This window comes from Rhamphochromis longiceps, linkage group LG15 (genome assembly GCF_057381845.1).
Source record: "Rhamphochromis longiceps isolate RC_006_pf linkage group LG15, R_longiceps_female_GT1.1, whole genome shotgun sequence".
Lineage (NCBI taxonomy): Eukaryota > Metazoa > Chordata > Actinopteri > Cichliformes > Cichlidae > Rhamphochromis > Rhamphochromis longiceps.
Window position 1 is genome coordinate 890,286 of NC_140571.1, and position 17,284 is coordinate 907,569.

The 17,284-nt window shown below is 45.2% G+C and overlaps 1 protein-coding gene across 4 annotated transcripts in view; it reads left to right on the forward strand.

The window, feature by feature from the left end:
* snap25a (synaptosome associated protein 25a) overlaps positions 1 to 17,284 on the forward strand; it is a 33,787-nt gene that overhangs the window by 13,872 nt on the left and 2,631 nt on the right. The window contains exons 2-6 of one of the 4 annotated variants that reach the window (XM_085381981.1): positions 1,715 to 1,858; positions 4,530 to 4,571; positions 8,125 to 8,173; positions 11,307 to 11,424; positions 15,373 to 15,492. In XM_085381981.1, coding sequence (XP_085238107.1) covers positions 1,787 to 1,858; positions 4,530 to 4,571; positions 8,125 to 8,173; positions 11,307 to 11,424; positions 15,373 to 15,492 — 401 coding nt within the window. In that variant the 5' untranslated portion in view covers positions 1,715 to 1,786. Of the gene's footprint in view, positions 1 to 1,714; positions 1,859 to 4,529; positions 4,572 to 6,100; positions 7,108 to 8,124; positions 8,174 to 11,306; positions 11,425 to 11,629; positions 11,748 to 15,372; positions 15,493 to 17,284 lie in introns of those variants that run through there. The other 3 variants (XM_085381980.1, XM_085381983.1, XM_085381982.1) reach the window with 3 other exon arrangements.

Below are 17,284 nucleotides of genomic sequence, written 5' to 3' on the forward strand. Positions count from 1 at the left end.
GAAGGGAAAACTCGCCTCCCACGGCCTCCCTGAGCCTGAGTGGGTGGATGGAAACGTCATCTATGGCACAACCATCAGTGACATCATGTGAGTGGCGAATGTGTAATATTTACTCTTCTTTTAGGTCGTTTGGCCAAATCAAAATAACGTGTCTGACTGGTTAACTGCTGAATGCTTTACTGTGTTTTCCTGGGCAGAGGACACACTCGGGTTTATTGTTGAGATGACTACCTGCTGATGCAGGAAACAGAAAACAGTCAGAGGAAACAACTCAGTGAACCCGAGGTCCATAAAACCAGCACGATGAGCTGGTTCCTCGCTCATCCTCAGCGGGTCCGGCCCTTCTGTCAGGTTTCATTCAGCCGATGTTAGTGCACTGAGGCTTTCTTCACACGTGGTCTTGTCTGTCCCTCAGGATGTGCGTGGATTCATTCTTCGTGACTTTGCCTTTGGGTCATAAAGGCCGACACCACAGTCGAGTTTCTGCTGAGCCAGAGTTACATGTAACTGCCTCGATTGGTCCTGTAGACATGTCCGCTGATAATCTCTCTCATGCTCATCTTTCATGCAAGCTTCTGGTAATTTTGCATCTGGATGCGTCCAGCTGTTTAGCCAGTGATACTAGCCTGTGGTGACCCGCAGAGGATTGCAGCTACAGGGGCACGCGCTGTTTATTTCTCAGGCTGATCCTCTGAAAGTCCAGGAAGCCGGGATTCCTCTGCCCGTTCACTCCCCAACAAACAGACGATACTGCTGCATCCTCACAGTCCTCAGTTACACCGCCTGCAACAGCAAACAGAGGCCTGTGGAGGCAGCAGCTCCCACCTCCGGGTTTTTCTCTTGTTTACCTGACTTTCATGAACGTGCTCTCGTTACACTCAGGCCATGCGTGCCATGCGCCTCTTGTTGCCTCTCTGGAACGCTCTTCACTTTTATTTGTGTGACTGCCGTTTTCTGGCGTAACAGTGAGGTGGGAGGTATTTGTCGCCTCCTTTGAGGCCCATCGTGATGCCCGTCGATGTGCATACTTGAGATTGAAAAATAAAGAGGACGTTTGCATGAACTAGTATTGAATTCAGTTCTTAGAAGCTCGATCTGATGCTGCAGTCGTGTTTCTCTGACGTCAGCCCGTTCCAGCTCATTAATTACTTTTCATATTTTGTTATATGTGTGTGTTCATGTATGTGGACTACACTACACACTACACAAACGCACACGGGGCATTCTTGCAGGCTGCGAGCGAGCAGCAGGTGTGTTTGTCATGAATCTGAAGGTAACATCACGTGTCCTCGTTTTCAGTTTGGCTCAGTAGTGCAGCTGAGATAGAGGCAAAAACATCACCAACACGGCAGGGACGATGTTAAGCTCAGAAAGTTGAGAATAATGATTTTAAAGCACGTCGAAAGATCGAGAAGGGAAAATATTCGCGGGGAGCTGTCAGCTGGTTTCATCTTGTTGTGCTCTTCTTTACATAAATAAAGACGTTTTCATCATAAACGGACGCAGAGAAAGTTCTGAGGTCAGGGGGAAAGGGATCACGCCACAGTGATGCTGTGAGTTTGAATCCTGCACAAGCTCACGGGTACGTTAGTTGACTCTGCAGTGGTCGCACACCAAATTATCCACGTTCTCCATCGTCCCGAGTCCGTTGATGCGACAGTCGACTGAGCCGTGTGCTGCACGCTGAATGCTTTGTGTTTTGCCTCTCTTCCAGCCTTCCCCGGACTCCCACTAGGATCTTCTCTTCCCTGTCGGAGACCTTCTCCACCCCCGACATCCAGCAGACATGGCAGATGATGCGGACATGCGCAATGAGCTGTCAGACATGCAGCAACGCGCTGACCAGCTGGCTGATGAGGTGAGAACACCGGACTTGCTGCATCACAGGCGTTTGCCTCGTGATGGCAGGTGCACGCTTACTGACTCGCTGAGGAGTCGCGTGGTGGTTGGAGACGCCGAGCACCTTTGTTTTATCACAACTTCAAACATACTGAAACTATGCAGCACAGTAAGAGGGTGCACTAATGAGCACATTATAGAGTGTGTGTGTGTGCGCGTGTGCGTGTGTGTGTGCGTGTGCGTGTGTGTGTGTGCGTGTGCGTGTCTGTGTGTGTGTGTGTCTATGTGTGTGTGTGCGCGTGTGTGTGTGCGTGTCTGTGTGTGTGTGTGTCTATGTGCGTGTGCGCGTGTGCGTGTGCGCGTGTGCGTGTGCGTGTCTGTGTGTGTGTGTGTCTATGTGCGTGTGCGCGTGTGCGTGTGCGCGTGTGCGCGTGTGTGTGCGTGTGTGTGTGTGTGTGCGTGTCTGTGTGTGTGTGTGTCTATGTGTGTGTCTTTGTGTGTGTCTGTGTGTGTGTGTGTGCGTGTGTGTGTGTGTGTGCGTGTCTGTGTGTGTGTGTGTCTATGTGTGTGTCTTTGTGTGTGTCTGTGTGTTCGTGTGTGTGTGTGTGCGTGTGTGCGTGTTTCGCAGTTAGAGAGAGGGCAAGAGAGTGAGAAAGTCTCCATCATGGCCCACAGCTGATCAGCCCTCCAGCTTCACATATGACTCACTGTGGCACAGCTGAGCAGAATATTAAATACAAACACACACACAGACACACACACAGACACACACACAGACACACACACACAGACACACACACGCAGGAACGCAGGGCAAACACAAAATGGCGGCGCTGGAATAACAGTTTTGTGGCTTCTGTGAGCTTCAGCCTCCACAGCGATTCCAACAGATGGAAGCAAACGAGCGAGCTGATGCAGACGGATCAGAGACAGAATACAAAAAGGCAGAATCAGAAGAAGGAAAAAGAACGTGAGCCATGTGAAAAATGGCTGCTCGGTGTCAGATTTGTTTGTCTAACCGACACCCCCCACCCCTCAACCCCTACCAGCGCAGACGATGCGCTTGCAGCGAGCGCAGCGAGGCGGAGCTGCTGCCCCTGTGCAGCCTCACGCTCCTTAGAGAATGGGAGCCCCTGTTACACATCAGCCAGGAGCTAATAACAGACGTCACACAGCGATGAGGATTCTGCCTGCTGCTAATAACAAAGCTGAGTTATTTTGATCAATCAATGCTAACTTAGTAAAACAGACACAAATGCCCATCACGTGCTATAAGTGCTGCATTTCAGGACCTTCCAGGTCTTATCTTACATGTTCCCACAGCTCTGCAAGCTGTCGTGCCCCCCCCTCCCTCCCACTTCTGTTTAGCACCTGGGGATCTGTCGGCCCGAGAGCTGCCACCAGTGCCCTTCGAGGCCTTCCCTAAACCACAGCTCAATTCATGATTAAGCCATTTATCTACTAAGAAACACTGGCTAACTTAAAATGAGGGCCCAGCGAGTGAAATGATTATATGAAAGACAGAATGCTGTCTGACGCTGCCCCTCATTTCTTGATATTTTATTTCCAAGGAGTTTAAAAACTATCTGCAGCAGATGAACCTTAGAAACAGGAAATAATCCAGGAAAGACGCGACAGAGGACCTGAGAGATGCTTTTGGGTCTTCTGGTGATTTATCCACTGTTTCCCACAGAAATCGTCTCAGCTGAGGGGCGGCTGTTCTGCCACATCACACAAGAACTGGACTGAAAATCTGTGGCAGCAGCTACGATGGAGTGATGACATTTTAGCTCAAATTATCGTCAGTGTGTATAAGGTCAGGAAAAGGTACAACACTAAAACGTAGAGGCTCCGTGTCTTTTTGGGGCTGTAGTGTTGCAGGTCTGTAAAGTGTCCGATTAACATCAGCTTCGTTTTTCACTTAATTTTTAGCCTGGAAATCCGAAGCACACTGCCGAAGCAGTGAAAGCAAACATTAAAACAAGTGTGGGCTCATCTTCACTGTAGCCGGGTCCCAATTTCCCAGACAAATATAAAGAAACGAGAGGGGCGGCTCTAGACTTTTGTGCCGTACTCTAAACTTAGAATAAGTCACCATTTCCATGTGTTACAGTCAGAGCTATGCAGTCCTGCGTGCACACAGTCCATCTCTGCGAGTTCATGTTGAGTTCACGTCGATAATCGTTCAGGGATTGATCCTGTTTGCGGCTGCTGATTGTTCTGATCGGCTCCATTTAGTTTCACACACACTCGCTTATGTTCAGTCGAACGAATGCGCACAACCACATTGAGTTGTTGTGTAAATAAGATTTAACAGGAACACAACAGTCAACAGAACCTGTTGTGTCCACCTGCAGCATGGCTGTGAGAGGGTGCAGAGCAGAGCAGTTACCACGACAGCAGATATGACAAAGCCTGGAAAAGCATGGAAGGTGGTGGTGGGTTGCAAAGAGGCTTGCAGATGTGCAGCAGCTGTGGGCAGACTTTTTAGACTTTTGCATTAATGGAAAATCAAAGGCTGATGGCAGTGAGAGCAGCTGACCTGCCAGTCCTGCAGGTAAGCTTGGCTTCATGGCCGGTCTGGTGCGATGCTCAGGTTATTGGCCATCACATGAAAAACTGCACATAACATGAAAACCAAAACTTTCCAAGCTTCTTGAATCTGAATTGTTTCTTTTATTTGTCCGCAGTCACTGGAGAGCACTCGCCGTATGCTGCAGCTGGTCGAAGAGGTAAGAAAAGTCCTCTAAATGTTGGTGTATGAGTTTGATTTATAGCCAACAATAATATTTAAAAATGTGTGTCAACAACAAACGAAAATAAATGATACTGAATCGCGTCTCGCGGTGTTACGTGTGCAGGACGAGCTGCTGTTTTGCAGCACAGATCATTTCCTGTGCCGACACTCGGATATAAGCAGGGCAGAGGAGACTTCAGGGTTAGTCGTGTGAATATTACAACGATGTCGTTTTGCTCCTGTGTTGCAATGTTGTTACTGTTACTAAAACCTTCATTTTCAGTAATCTGGGAAGGGAGGAGTGTATGCAAAGTGCAAACACACAAGCTCATAGGATAAACGTCCTTTTCTAATAACTGCGCCTCTGTCAGAGATCCTTTACATTTTACAAACTTAAAGGTTTTAACCTGACGACACCAGCGGCACCAGGATTACATGCAAGCATGTCACTGTACCAACACTGAAACTCTCAGAGGAGCAGAGATGAATCAGTAGTAGAAGAGCGAGGACAGTAGGAAGCTCATTGTTGTGTGAGGATCTCTAAAGCTGTTAGAATAGCTCAGATTTATGGAGCGAGACTCAGATACCTGAAAGTCCAAACTCAGCGTTCAGCTGTCATACACTCAGCAAGTGTTCACGTTCATCAGCGCTGCCAGGAAGGACACAATCAGACTTTACATGAGAGGGAAACATGGCGCTCTATCAGATCTATTCTGAACCGTTAGTGGTCGGTTTGCCCCCAAACAGCCAGTCAAAAGACAGAAGTAAGTCTACTGTTTGTGCCTTGGATTGGTGTTTGTTCAGTCATCTGTGGGACAGGCTCTGACCTGGTCAGCGCTCTCTCGTCAGATTGTGCTGGTGATCAGCAGAAGCGTTACCAAGACGGCCTCCAAATGGCAGGAAACTGTGGATAAAAGCGAGACTGTCAGTTAGGCTTGGTGGCATTTTCTGTAACGTTACGTGATGTATACGTAGTTAATTTTAGCTGTATCCACAGAAACAGTCGTCATATGAAAATACTGAACATGTTTGTTTGTTTGTTTGTTTTAAAGCTGTAAGAAGAGGAAGTGGAAACAATTCCTTCTTAGTCATTTAGACACGACACGATTGCTGTGCACAGAAAAATGCAGCACGTTTTTAATAAATCCAGTAAACTGTCCAACACAAAGCCACACGTACATGTCAGCACGTCCCTGTCACGTTCATGCTTTGCCCAACGGTTGTGGAGCGTGTGCCCAGCTTTGGCGGACCATGAGGCAACTGAGTAATGGCGTGAATAGCACATAACGTGAAGATCAGTGACATCAGGGATGATAATACTGCAATGTAATGAGACTGCAACAAGCAGACGCAGATGGAAGAAAGGAGGGCGGGTGAGGCATGGAGAGACAAGGAGTGAGAGCATCTGGGGGGGTGAGTGGCTAACAAGCTACCCGCTGCAGCTCTCAAGGTCATATTGATCATCAGTCGACATTTCTCACCATCAGCTCCACCCTACAAATGTACTGCAGGGAGGGACCGAAGGAGGGCTGAACAGAGCGACGGCTTCTTTATGCACGTGATCAGAGAGATGGAGGGTGGGGAGGATGCAGCACAAACAGCTGACATAGATAACATTCAGCGGCTCTCGTGATGTCACTCGCGACTCTGTGTTTATCGGTTTTCCCCACAAACTGAATGTCCAGGACGACAGTAAGAAGATCTGTTCAGTCTGAAAAATACAAAATTAGTTGTTTCTAACAATGAGGCTGACTTTCACTCGATTCCGGAGCTTTAGCGGCGTGCTCTTAGCGGCGTGCTCTTAGCGTAGCTTGCTCGTTGCTGTGAGGCCATTTGAAAAAGCCGGGATTATTAGATAGGGAACATTTCATGTCATCACAGGTACAAAAGCAAACATAAACTGTAAACCTGGGACAATGATCTGTCATCAACAGTCTGTCAGTGGAGGTGTAGGATAATACTCTCCTGCACCGCCAGGTTAGATGGAGAAAGCTGCACCATCCTCAGGCCTGTCTGGGATTATGGTTGATTATTGTTGGGTTTCCCCAGGGACACATTTCAGATACTTTGGGATTTCTCATGCAGAGGCTCCTTATTGCTCCCCTCTCGCCTCCCAAGCATCCGTGTGGCTCTCTTCCCAAACTGCTGAGGAGGAGGGGTGGCTGTTTGTCATGGCGAGCACGTGTGGTACACAGCGACACACCGTGATCGTATTTATGCCGATCAGGCTGAGCCAGCTGCCAAATCTTAGTGCTGCATTTTAAAGAAGCACACAGTTGTATGTTAGCTAACGCTGCTGCATCTTCTCAGACTCCTTTGCCAGCCCCGCCATCAGTGACGAGAAGCATTACTGTGAATGCTATTGCAGGCTCAGCTGCTCCAGTCAGGAGCAGAAAACTCGCATTGTACCACGATTTTAAGAAGAACGCTCGTCCGCTGTCGATGCTAGCATCATTAATCTCCTTCAGCTTGATTCCACGTTTAACAGACAGATGTCTTTGCATCTTCGGATCAATATCATCAGCACAGAGGTAATAGGAAGGAAAATATTCAATTTGTTTGTTCAGGAAAACAAGAAGATGAAGCAATGATCCCGATGATCAAGCTCAATGTGCATTTGTTCTGTTGCTTTACAGAAAGCACAGCAGCAGATGTGTTATTCTCTCTCTCTCTGCTGTTTAAATTAAAGCCTTAGGCCAGCAGTTACTAATACACTGTGCCAGCACCAGCTGGTTTTTTGAAACAAAAGGTAGAAAGAGAGCGCAGTGACAAAATTGCATGTAACAGGTGATGACTCAGAGATTTTAGCCACTCACCCTTTCTCAAGATGCAAAAATACAGAGAATATTTAAATCAAGTGTGCGATTAACACTTCCAACACACAATTTAAAGCTAATCGCACCGATATAAAAAACAGCAGGTCTGTGATTTTTTTTGAGTTGCTGATATGAGTAAATTATACCCTTAGACTTCTAAATCACATTCATAAATAAGGTCCTTAAACTATCTGTGAAGGAACTGTCCCAAAGCATGCATGTATGGTGCTTAATGCATGTAAAGTTAAATGAGGAATGGTTCATACTTTCATATAATACAGATTTGTAACCTTTATTTAATGAGGAGTTCACTCTTGTGGTGACCAGGTAAAGGTGACGTCTCTTAAAAAATGGTTGTAAGGCTAAAAAGTCACATAAAAAATATAAAAGAAAAGCACAAAACACAGCTGGATGAAGGTGGTAGATGTTTTAGTTTAGATTTGCAGGGAATTAATTGCAAAAATGTACCTTTAAAAGTGTGTGTGTGTGTCGCTCTCCTGCTGTAATAAAAACGTAATTTGGCGAAGGCGAGCAGAGCGCTCGTGTTAGCTGCAGGTGTAATTGTGCTCTGCCAGCGTGTTTAACCATGTTAGGAGAATTTAACTTCAAAGGATGCAAAGAAAGGAGCAGCGCAGAGTTTCTCAGCTTCACTGCTTCCTGAGCTCCTGCAGCCGCTCACCACTGTTTTCCTGTGATTGTCTTCCTTTTCCACCTCCTGTCTCCGGGGAATAGAGCAAAGATGCCGGCATCAGGACTTTGGTTATGCTGGACGAGCAGGGAGGTAAGTGTGCATGAGGGGCGATGGCGCAGGGTCACAACATATAGATGCGACCAGAATCGGCACAGTGATAATATGATTGCATTCAAATACAAGCAGCGCTACACTCCAGTCCTCACCTCGTAGACTTAGAATTAAACGACGTGTTTCATTTGCAGTTGCTTGGTTTTACTTGAGTATTTCCAAACTAATTCGTTTTGTCCTTAAAGGAATCGGTTTTGAGTTGTTTGATTTGTTGCATGTTTTCTTTGGTGAAGGTTCAACATGGTTTCCTTCTTTCTTTCAGCTTCTTTTAACATTTGTTTTCTTTGGCTAACATTTTTCTTTTTACTTTGCCTAACTGCTTTCACTTTGCCAGCAGCGTTTTATGGTTTTTCTGAGCTGAGGACGACGGTTAAAGGAATTGTCACGAGTGCCAAAACCATAACAGATCCTGTCAGGAAGATTTAACGGCAGCAACCGCAGGAATGAAACCTTACAGCTCAACAACTCATTGTCAGGAACCGGCCGACGGCCTTGTCCCTGTGGGTGCTGCCGGCAGTGTAACCTCCGGGCTGGTCTCAGATCTGTTTACAAGAAATAAATACATTTAAAAAACACCCATATGACCTATTATACTGCTTTATATCACAATAAAGGCAAACAGGTCTGAGGACAGCTAACCTGGCCGTTCCAGCCCACTAACAGTCCAAAGGATCGATTTAGCTGGTAATGACAAAATATTCAAGCCCTTGTCTATCAGCCCACCTACAGATTTGTACAATCCCTGATTAGATGCAATAAATGAGAACGTCGGCTCACAGTAACCTTAAAAGATATCATTTCTAATGTGAAGTGAATGATATTTGGACTCTTGAGCGCCCTCAGTTTTCTGTTTCTGGGAAAGCTCGTAAACCAGAGCAGCCCAGTAAGAGGCCTGACTGCACCAGCATCACTCGGGGAGAGGAAAGCTCTCCCTCCTCCAACTCTCCATTTAGCCTTGCTGCCCCGAGAACTGCAGGATCGTTTGCAACAGCTGACTGGACGCAGGAGCCCGAGCTGACCTATGACCCCAGATTTGCACCTCTGCAGCACTTGGTGCTGAAGTCAACATTCATAGGCTGATGTGCTTTACCTCTGATGCAAATCATTTCAATTTGAACTTGAAGCCATCGCTGATCTTTATTTTGTATCATTCTTCAATGATCACCACACACTCAGTGACCCACTTCTCTATAATACCACTAACACAATGTGACGTCCTTTATGACCATCAATGACTGTAAACCAGGGATTTTACAAATTTGGGGAAAAGAATCTGTAAAGTCGTTTCTCAGTCCACTCCATATTTAACCGTGCCTCACCCTTCACTCACCCAGCAGCCGTCCACCACACCAGCACGACGACGGCCCCGATGCTCACTGACCAGACAGACCTGAGTCCTTTCAGTTACACTGAATCATTTTAAAGCCACACACACAGTTTTCAGTTGACCCTCGTAACGGCAGCAAAAGGTGTGCTGTTCATGCTCACAGCTTCATCTACAGCTCATAAGGGCCACATGCTGCAGCTGTCACTAACATGCAAATAATCCAGTAGCTGAAAAATGTTTAAATTCTCTCAAGTTTTACACGTTAAATCAGAGAAAGGAAAACTGGGCAGCTTCCCGGCAGCTTACAACCAAAGGAAGAGAAAATCCATTCAGCACTGAAAAGGTCTTCAGCTGTAACGACCATCCGCACGTTTTCCTACGGAAATATTTCAGTAGAATTTTACAGCCTGTGACTGTCACCAAATAAATGTGATTTCAATGTATTTTATTTGAAATGACAATTTAGTTACAATTACCTATAATACTCAAAGAATAAGGAGGCAATACATCAGATTTCTGCAGAAAACAAAGAAATAATAACACTAAGTAAATTTAAGTATGGAGAAAGTCGTTTTGCGTTGCTCATAATTTAAGGTTTTTATAGGAAAGGAGACAAAAACGATTCTGTAAAGTTAAATTCTGCATAAGTCATTTTAGGTTCTGTGTGATGTCCTGATAATTTGGGTGGAAACATTTTCTTTGTAAAGTAGTTGTCAGTCAGTTTGGGATGTGGATTTTTTATGGAGCGGTTCCACCTTAACTTACTACGTTAAAGCAAAGGAAACATGTTTTTTCTCTTCACTAATTTTCTAAGTTGTGTTTGTGATTTTGAAAAAGAAAGTTAGACTTGGCTTCATCGTTATCAGGTCACATAGGCCTCCAGATTTTGGTTGTATTTACCTTTTTGTAGTTTGGTAACGGTGAACAGTCCTGAGCACACGTCTGATGGAAAAATAAAAAGACAGACGAATAACAGAACAAACATCATGCACATCAACAGAAAAGGCTAAAAAGATGAATCTACTCCATAATACAGCCAAAGTATTGCTCCCACAGAGTTACCCTGAGATGCACAAAGTCACTTTACAATATTTACAACTTTTATAAATATATCATAAAAATATTTAAATAAATATCATTACATTTAATTTCAAATAATAAACATTGAAAATCTGTTTAGTTACGTCCTTGGTCGTGGGCTGTATTATAGCGTTACCAGGATGTCTCCCACTAAGCCTTCATGGCCGTCTGCAACTGGTACTGGAAGTGATGGGAGCAGCTGGAAACTAAGAAAATGTGCCAGCCGCCTCTAAAGCTGACTGACAACCGTTTCTCCTGCTGCGGGGTATAAACTGGTACTAAAACCTGGGTTTTGTGTGGGAGGACCCGGAGCAGCTCTTTATCCTGAGCTGACAGTCTGCTCGATCGGATTTGAGATTGATCTATTGATTTGAAAAAAAGGAAACGCCGATTTCCCCCAGAAATCTTTGTTTCCCTTTAACATCTTTGCTGAAACATTTACACTTTCAATCAAATGAACCAAGAAAACAAAGAGAGAAGATTTACTTTCATTATTGGATTGTTGGGGACTCTCATGGACCATTTTCTGGTCCCCCAAAAATCTGTAAGTGCACATAATTGTATTTTAGCCACCAAAGCGATGCACTGTACACTCAGATACACACCAGAGTACAAACGCTTCACTTGCTGCTCATCATGACTCATATTTCTGTCAATCAGTCAATGAAATTCATTCCACTACTGTCATCCCTTTGTCCTGACCAGAGCAACTCGATCGTGTCGAAGATGGCATGAACCATATCAACCAAGACATGAAGGAAGCCGAGAAAAATTTAAAAGATTTAGGGAAATGCTGTGGGCTTTTCATATGTCCATGTAACAAGTAGGTACTGATAATGTGCCCCAAAGGTTCTTTACATATGTGGTGGCGTCCAGTTTTTCCTTTTTCTTCTTTTTAAGTTTTTGTTTGACTTTCTTTCGTCATAGTGTCTGAAGTTGTTGTCTTCTCTCCTTTGTCCTCTCTTTCTTTCTCTCCTCTTCTCCTTCTGCTTCGTTCTGTGGGGGATAAATGACTTGTGTTTAATCAGAGCAACTGGAGCGCATCGAGGAGGGAATGGACCAAATCAATAAGGACATGAAGGATGCAGAAAAGAATTTGAACGATCTAGGGAAATTCTGTGGTCTTTGCTCCTGTCCATGTAACAAGTAGGTGCTGCTTGCCTGCCTGCCTGCCTGCCATTTAAAATTAAGTATCTAAGAAATAAAACCGAGGTAGAAGTGACATCACAATGGCCATCAGCCAATAGTCTGCTCTACTCCAGCTCCTAATAAACACTGAGCCTGGCCCACAATGTGGAATGATTAACTTCAAAATCGTCCCTGTTCAGTCGGCCCACTTAAGGTTAAACATTTCCAGTCACAATATGACAATTTTTAAAAAAACCCAAACATCTAAAACAATAACGTGATTTCCCGTAACAGTACGTGACACTCGTTAGGCCCAGTCATGTTGGTCAGTTAGTACTTTTTATCTTCTTTTATTTAAATATTTGCTGATTCAGTAGCAACTCCCACATGGTTTACTGAAGGGATTTGCTAACAGTCAGCTGAGACTGAAGGAGTCCCCTGGATGAGTGATGAAAACGTCCAACGACCTTCTTTGGGCATAGCAAACATAGTGTCCCAGAATTTATAGCTCCCCAACTGGGAGCATCTCATAGTCCAACGGTCTGAACCATCACTGAACAATTGACCTCAAAAAGCTGCTAAAGTTCTTCCAAAGTTAAAATTGATTCACCACCCAGATTTTTACATACCTTGTACGGTCAAATGAGGCTGATACAAACCTACCGGTGAGACCCAAATTCCATAAAGCCGAGCTTTAAACGTCCAGTCAACTCTCCCCCACCCAGCCAAGGCCATGCTTCATCAATAAGTGCCTCTCTTCTACCAAGTGCCATATTCTCTAAGCTTCCACTTCTCCAAACAGCTCTGTGATGGGAGTCGTCTACATGCAGGTGTAGCCGCTGTAGAAGTCCCACCTGTAGCAGTCGTATCGATTCCTCCTGAAGAGGGTTTTTTCTCATTTTTGATGCATGGTGGTGGGAAGCTGTTGACCTTCCCAATTATAAAACGTACTTAGATTTAAAGAGCAGGGCTGGGGCTCCAGAAGCATCTTGGCACTTAGATCATCCTAATGTATTGACTCCAGATGGAAATGTAGCGATCTTGGTCCCAAAATGCCTTTGGCCAGCCTGGTCCAGGACTGGTTGACACTTCTCCTCATCTGCATGATCTCTACCACCACCACACTGCTCTGACATCCAGTAGATCCTCACCTGTTTGCAGGCAATGAGACCTTTCTGTTTCCCGTTGAACACCCCCTCCCCCACTGCCTTCTATGAGCCACCGAGCACCAATGACATGGAAAGACTGGCGAGCATGACCCTGTGAATGCTCATGCATGCGTGATGATGTAACTCACAAAGCAATGCTACACATGATGATGCTACGATCATGATGTTGATGTTTACACTGAAAATGATACTGATGGTGATCCTGATGAACAGCAATCATTTTGTGCCAAACTCACATCGGCGCGTGTTCAGAGTTCATTTGTGAGCAGAGCTGTCGTTTCGTAACTTTACGGGTTGGACCAAATTTAAAGACATACAAAGAAAATAAAGTTAACTGAAGTCCCTGCTTGGCAAACGATGGAAAAGAACAAAGAGAAGATAAAAGAGGAATGCTGCACAACAAAACTGTCAGATGCTCAAAGTATGGCAGCGAACACGCTGAAAATAGGAAAGAAATGACAGAATGACACATTCAGAGCAAAGGAGAAAAACAGGAGTGATCTGTGGTGTAGCTTGCAGCTAGAAACTGGGCTAGGACACATGCGCACTGAGATATTTTTAGGAACGTAGTCAGGGTCGATGTATAAAATGGGTGCATCATGCCACAGCACTGTGTGCAGGACCCTTGTTTCTGCTGCAGTTTGTCTGCAGCGCCACCTCTCCTGCAGAGCGCTGTGCTAATTTAGCCTTTATTCCACTCTGGCTGCTAAACACTGATGTTTGCTAAGCTCCCTTTCCTGCAGGGAACTCGCTCACATGTAGGTCAGCCATATCAGATAGTGGCAGCCTGCTGGGACATTGACTCAACCTGCCTGCACAAATAGCAGGATGCTAAAAGAGATACATGTTTTTCAGCACTGCTGCTCACTGTACCTCCTAATCCCTTCAGCGTGTCTCTCAGAATTAGCAGACCCCAGATTTCCCTCTTAAAGGCTTCATATTGTGGCCGTCTGAATGCCACTCAGGAGCTGGTGGTGGATTGCTCGACTTGCAGGTCGCTCAATGAATGAATGAGGCAGAATGACTTTAGTCTTACCGCGGGTCCTGCAATACTCATACCATCTAATCAGATCATCTCTGCTCAATCAGAGCAGATCTGATTAGAAATGTGCAGTATATCCTTTCTGAGACAGCAGGAAAGTAAATTGCAAATTAAAGTTTTACAGAAGGAGATGAGATTAAAAAAAACGCAGCAGCAGAAAGAAAGAAGAAAACAGATGGAAATATAAAGGACGTAGACAAGGGTAGCGTATGTGTTAATCATATTGGTGTGTGTCAGCAGGGACAGGGCGCTCAGCGAAGCCTTGCCTCAGTCCATTTCTATTAATAAGAGCAGTGTAGGAGGCGGCTGAGCCATTGCCATCCCGATACAGCTAGAATACATCCACACAGCACTCCAAGGTTATAAAAGCTCAGCAACTGTGATACAAGCAAAGAAGTGTCAGGATGCTACTGAATGGGCAGGAAAATGTTGACATATGTACACAGACAGCATCGACAGAGCTCTAACTAAAGAGACAACTGTTACCTTCCACTCCATCTAGCTGCTGTGTGGAGCCAAAACAGATGCTGAATGTGACAGAGTGAGCTTTGATAGGCCGAGCAGCCGAGCTGCGATTGTGTTAGCACAGCTGTACAGACGCAAGCAGATGTGACTTTCGTTGAGAGATAAGCTGAGTCACAACCATTACCCCACTCCCCCGCCTCACCACCTCAACATGACCAGGATTCTGTGACATATAAAGACAGACAGGTGTGGGGGTTGGGGTGGGTGATGCCGATGGTTCAGGAACAGGTAAACGAGGCGCTCTTCTCTGCTGACTCCCTCCAGTTTCTTGTTTTGTTTTGTTCTCCTTCTTCTTGTTTCGCAGTTTGTTCTCCGCATTGATCGTCGTCCCTCCCAACAATGTGACAGTCCTGTACACTCTGTGTTGTGTGTCTGCCACAAGCTCTGTCTCTTCTCTGTTTTCTGTCACACTGTGGGAGTGGGATGTGCTTTACTGTTGCAATAACACAGAAGTATGACGGTTTAGGACAGAGAGAAGGAATCAGGCTACAACACAGTTCAAATTGCAGCTATGTTAAGACACGAAATGGCACAGCGTACAGGGCTTGCCTGATTCTGAACAGTATGTTATATACCTGCAATATAACATCGCACACATAAGTACTGTGTTACAACAGAATGAGCCTGTACCTACCAAACCCAGTCTACCAGCCAGTCCATGCCTGCTATGCTTTGCTCGACTTTAGTCTAGTCCCACCATATATTTATGTGCTGGTTGCATGAAACCGATTAACACTGTGTGTCAGCTACATGCTAATATATTTACATATGTGCTGCTGCAGTACCTCAAATCCAAGGCTCTCTTTGTTAGGTTTGACTAATTGGAAGCCTGCCTGGTTGAGGTAAATGGCGAGTCGCTTTTTTCAAACTGTTGAGTAACTTCCTCTTCGTCACTGCCGGTGGCCAGGATGAAGAGCGGAGCCAGCAAGGCCTGGGGGAATAACCAGGACGGGGTGGTGGCCAGCCAGCCCGCCCGCGTGGTGGACGAACGCGAACAGATGGCCATCAGCGGAGGCTTCATCCGCAGGTAGGAGGAATGCTTGGATGTGTGCGATTTTACGGGGCACATTCATCTTGTCTGGAATATTTCGAGGCAAGATGAGGGTAAACGTGCACATGGCATCGTTTTTGGCCTCACCGGCAGCCCGACTAGTCTAGCAAAGCAGACCAGCCTTTATGTAGCACTGAGATGTCCGTCCGCTCTCACCAGCCACTTTGTTAGATGCGCTGTTCTCTTACTTTTCCTAAAAGAACTGCTTTAATCCTTCATGGCATAGAACTGACAACATGCTGGAAACATTCCTGGGTGACTTTGATATGGATCCATACTGCTGCTACAGACCCATGATCTGCATTTCCCGCGCTCTGTTAGATCAACACGTTCTCACTCCCAAAGCGTAACATTTTACGCTAGGTGACAAATCATCAACATATTACGTTTTCGGCCACCCAACACGTTTCTACATGACGACATCGGAAAACTGAGGACATATGAGAACTTAAATCACTTTGGGAAAACACTATTTCACGTCATTGCAGTGCTGGTTAAGGTTAGGTTTAGGGCTGCAATACAGGGCAGGAACGTCAATTACCGCGAGATCGTAATTCCACTGGATTTAATCCATAACCCGGCGCGTACCATAAGAACGCGGAAGGTCACCATTCGCGTTCCTCAGGAACGCCGTGGGACGTGACAAAACGTCGGGATGTTGCGCCTCGGGAGTGAGAACAGGCTCGTTAGATTGAGATGTGGTGCCTGTGGAGATCATTTGAATACAATGAACTGTAATGATTGGAGCTTTGTGACGTGGTATACTAAGGGATACACATGATCAGCAATAATACTCGACAATGCTGCAACATTTCGTCAATAATCAAGTGTACAAAAGAAAATCCCATCACTAGATCACCACCAGCCTGAACTATGAATCCATGCTTTCATGGTGTTTGTGCCAGATCCATCCAGATGTCACAGCAGAAAGTTTGAAATATCCTGGTATTTTTCATAATTTCCTAAACTTTCTTCAGCTCACTGGCAGTAACCACATACACGGATAATCAATTATTCCACTTTTTACGTAGAGTCGGCCTTAGTCAGTATTTAAATGTACCCACAAAGGTACTCACAGGCAGTGTTGGGCAAGTTACTTTGAAAAAGTAATTAAATATAGTTACTAGTTACTTCTTCAAAAAAGTAACTGAGTTAGTAACTGAGTTACCAGATTCTAAAAGTAACTGATTACTTGAAAAGTAACTATTGCGTTGCTTTAAAAAAACGTTTAATCCTCTGGGGTCCAGGGTACAATCGGCCATTTTTAACTCCTTCTGATGTTCCCTCCACATTTTACCTTTAACTGTTTATCTGCCTTGTTTGGTCTCATTCTTTTCAGCACAACCTCACGTGTCTGAATTTACAGTCATGTTTTCATTTTGACAGACTGCATTAACACAATTGATTTAAAATCAGACACAAAACATAAAATCAGAGTAGAAAAAGTGATATTTTTACTGTAACAACCACACATTTCAAACTATTTACAGAAGCGGGAGCGCGCAGCTGCTTAAAGCTGTAGCGCCCGGATTACTTACAGCTACTTCCTGCACCTGAAGGTGCGGTGAGCTGAACACAGCTTCAACCGTCTGTTTGCTGAAAAATAGTAACGCGACTGCACCTCATTTTCTTGTTAGTAACAGTAACGGCGTTGTAACGATAGAAACAGTAATTAGTTAGATTACTCGTTACTGAAAACAGTAACGCCGTTAGTAACGCGTTATTCCCATCACTGCTAACAGGTACTGAAATCAGCTCTACTTTTAGT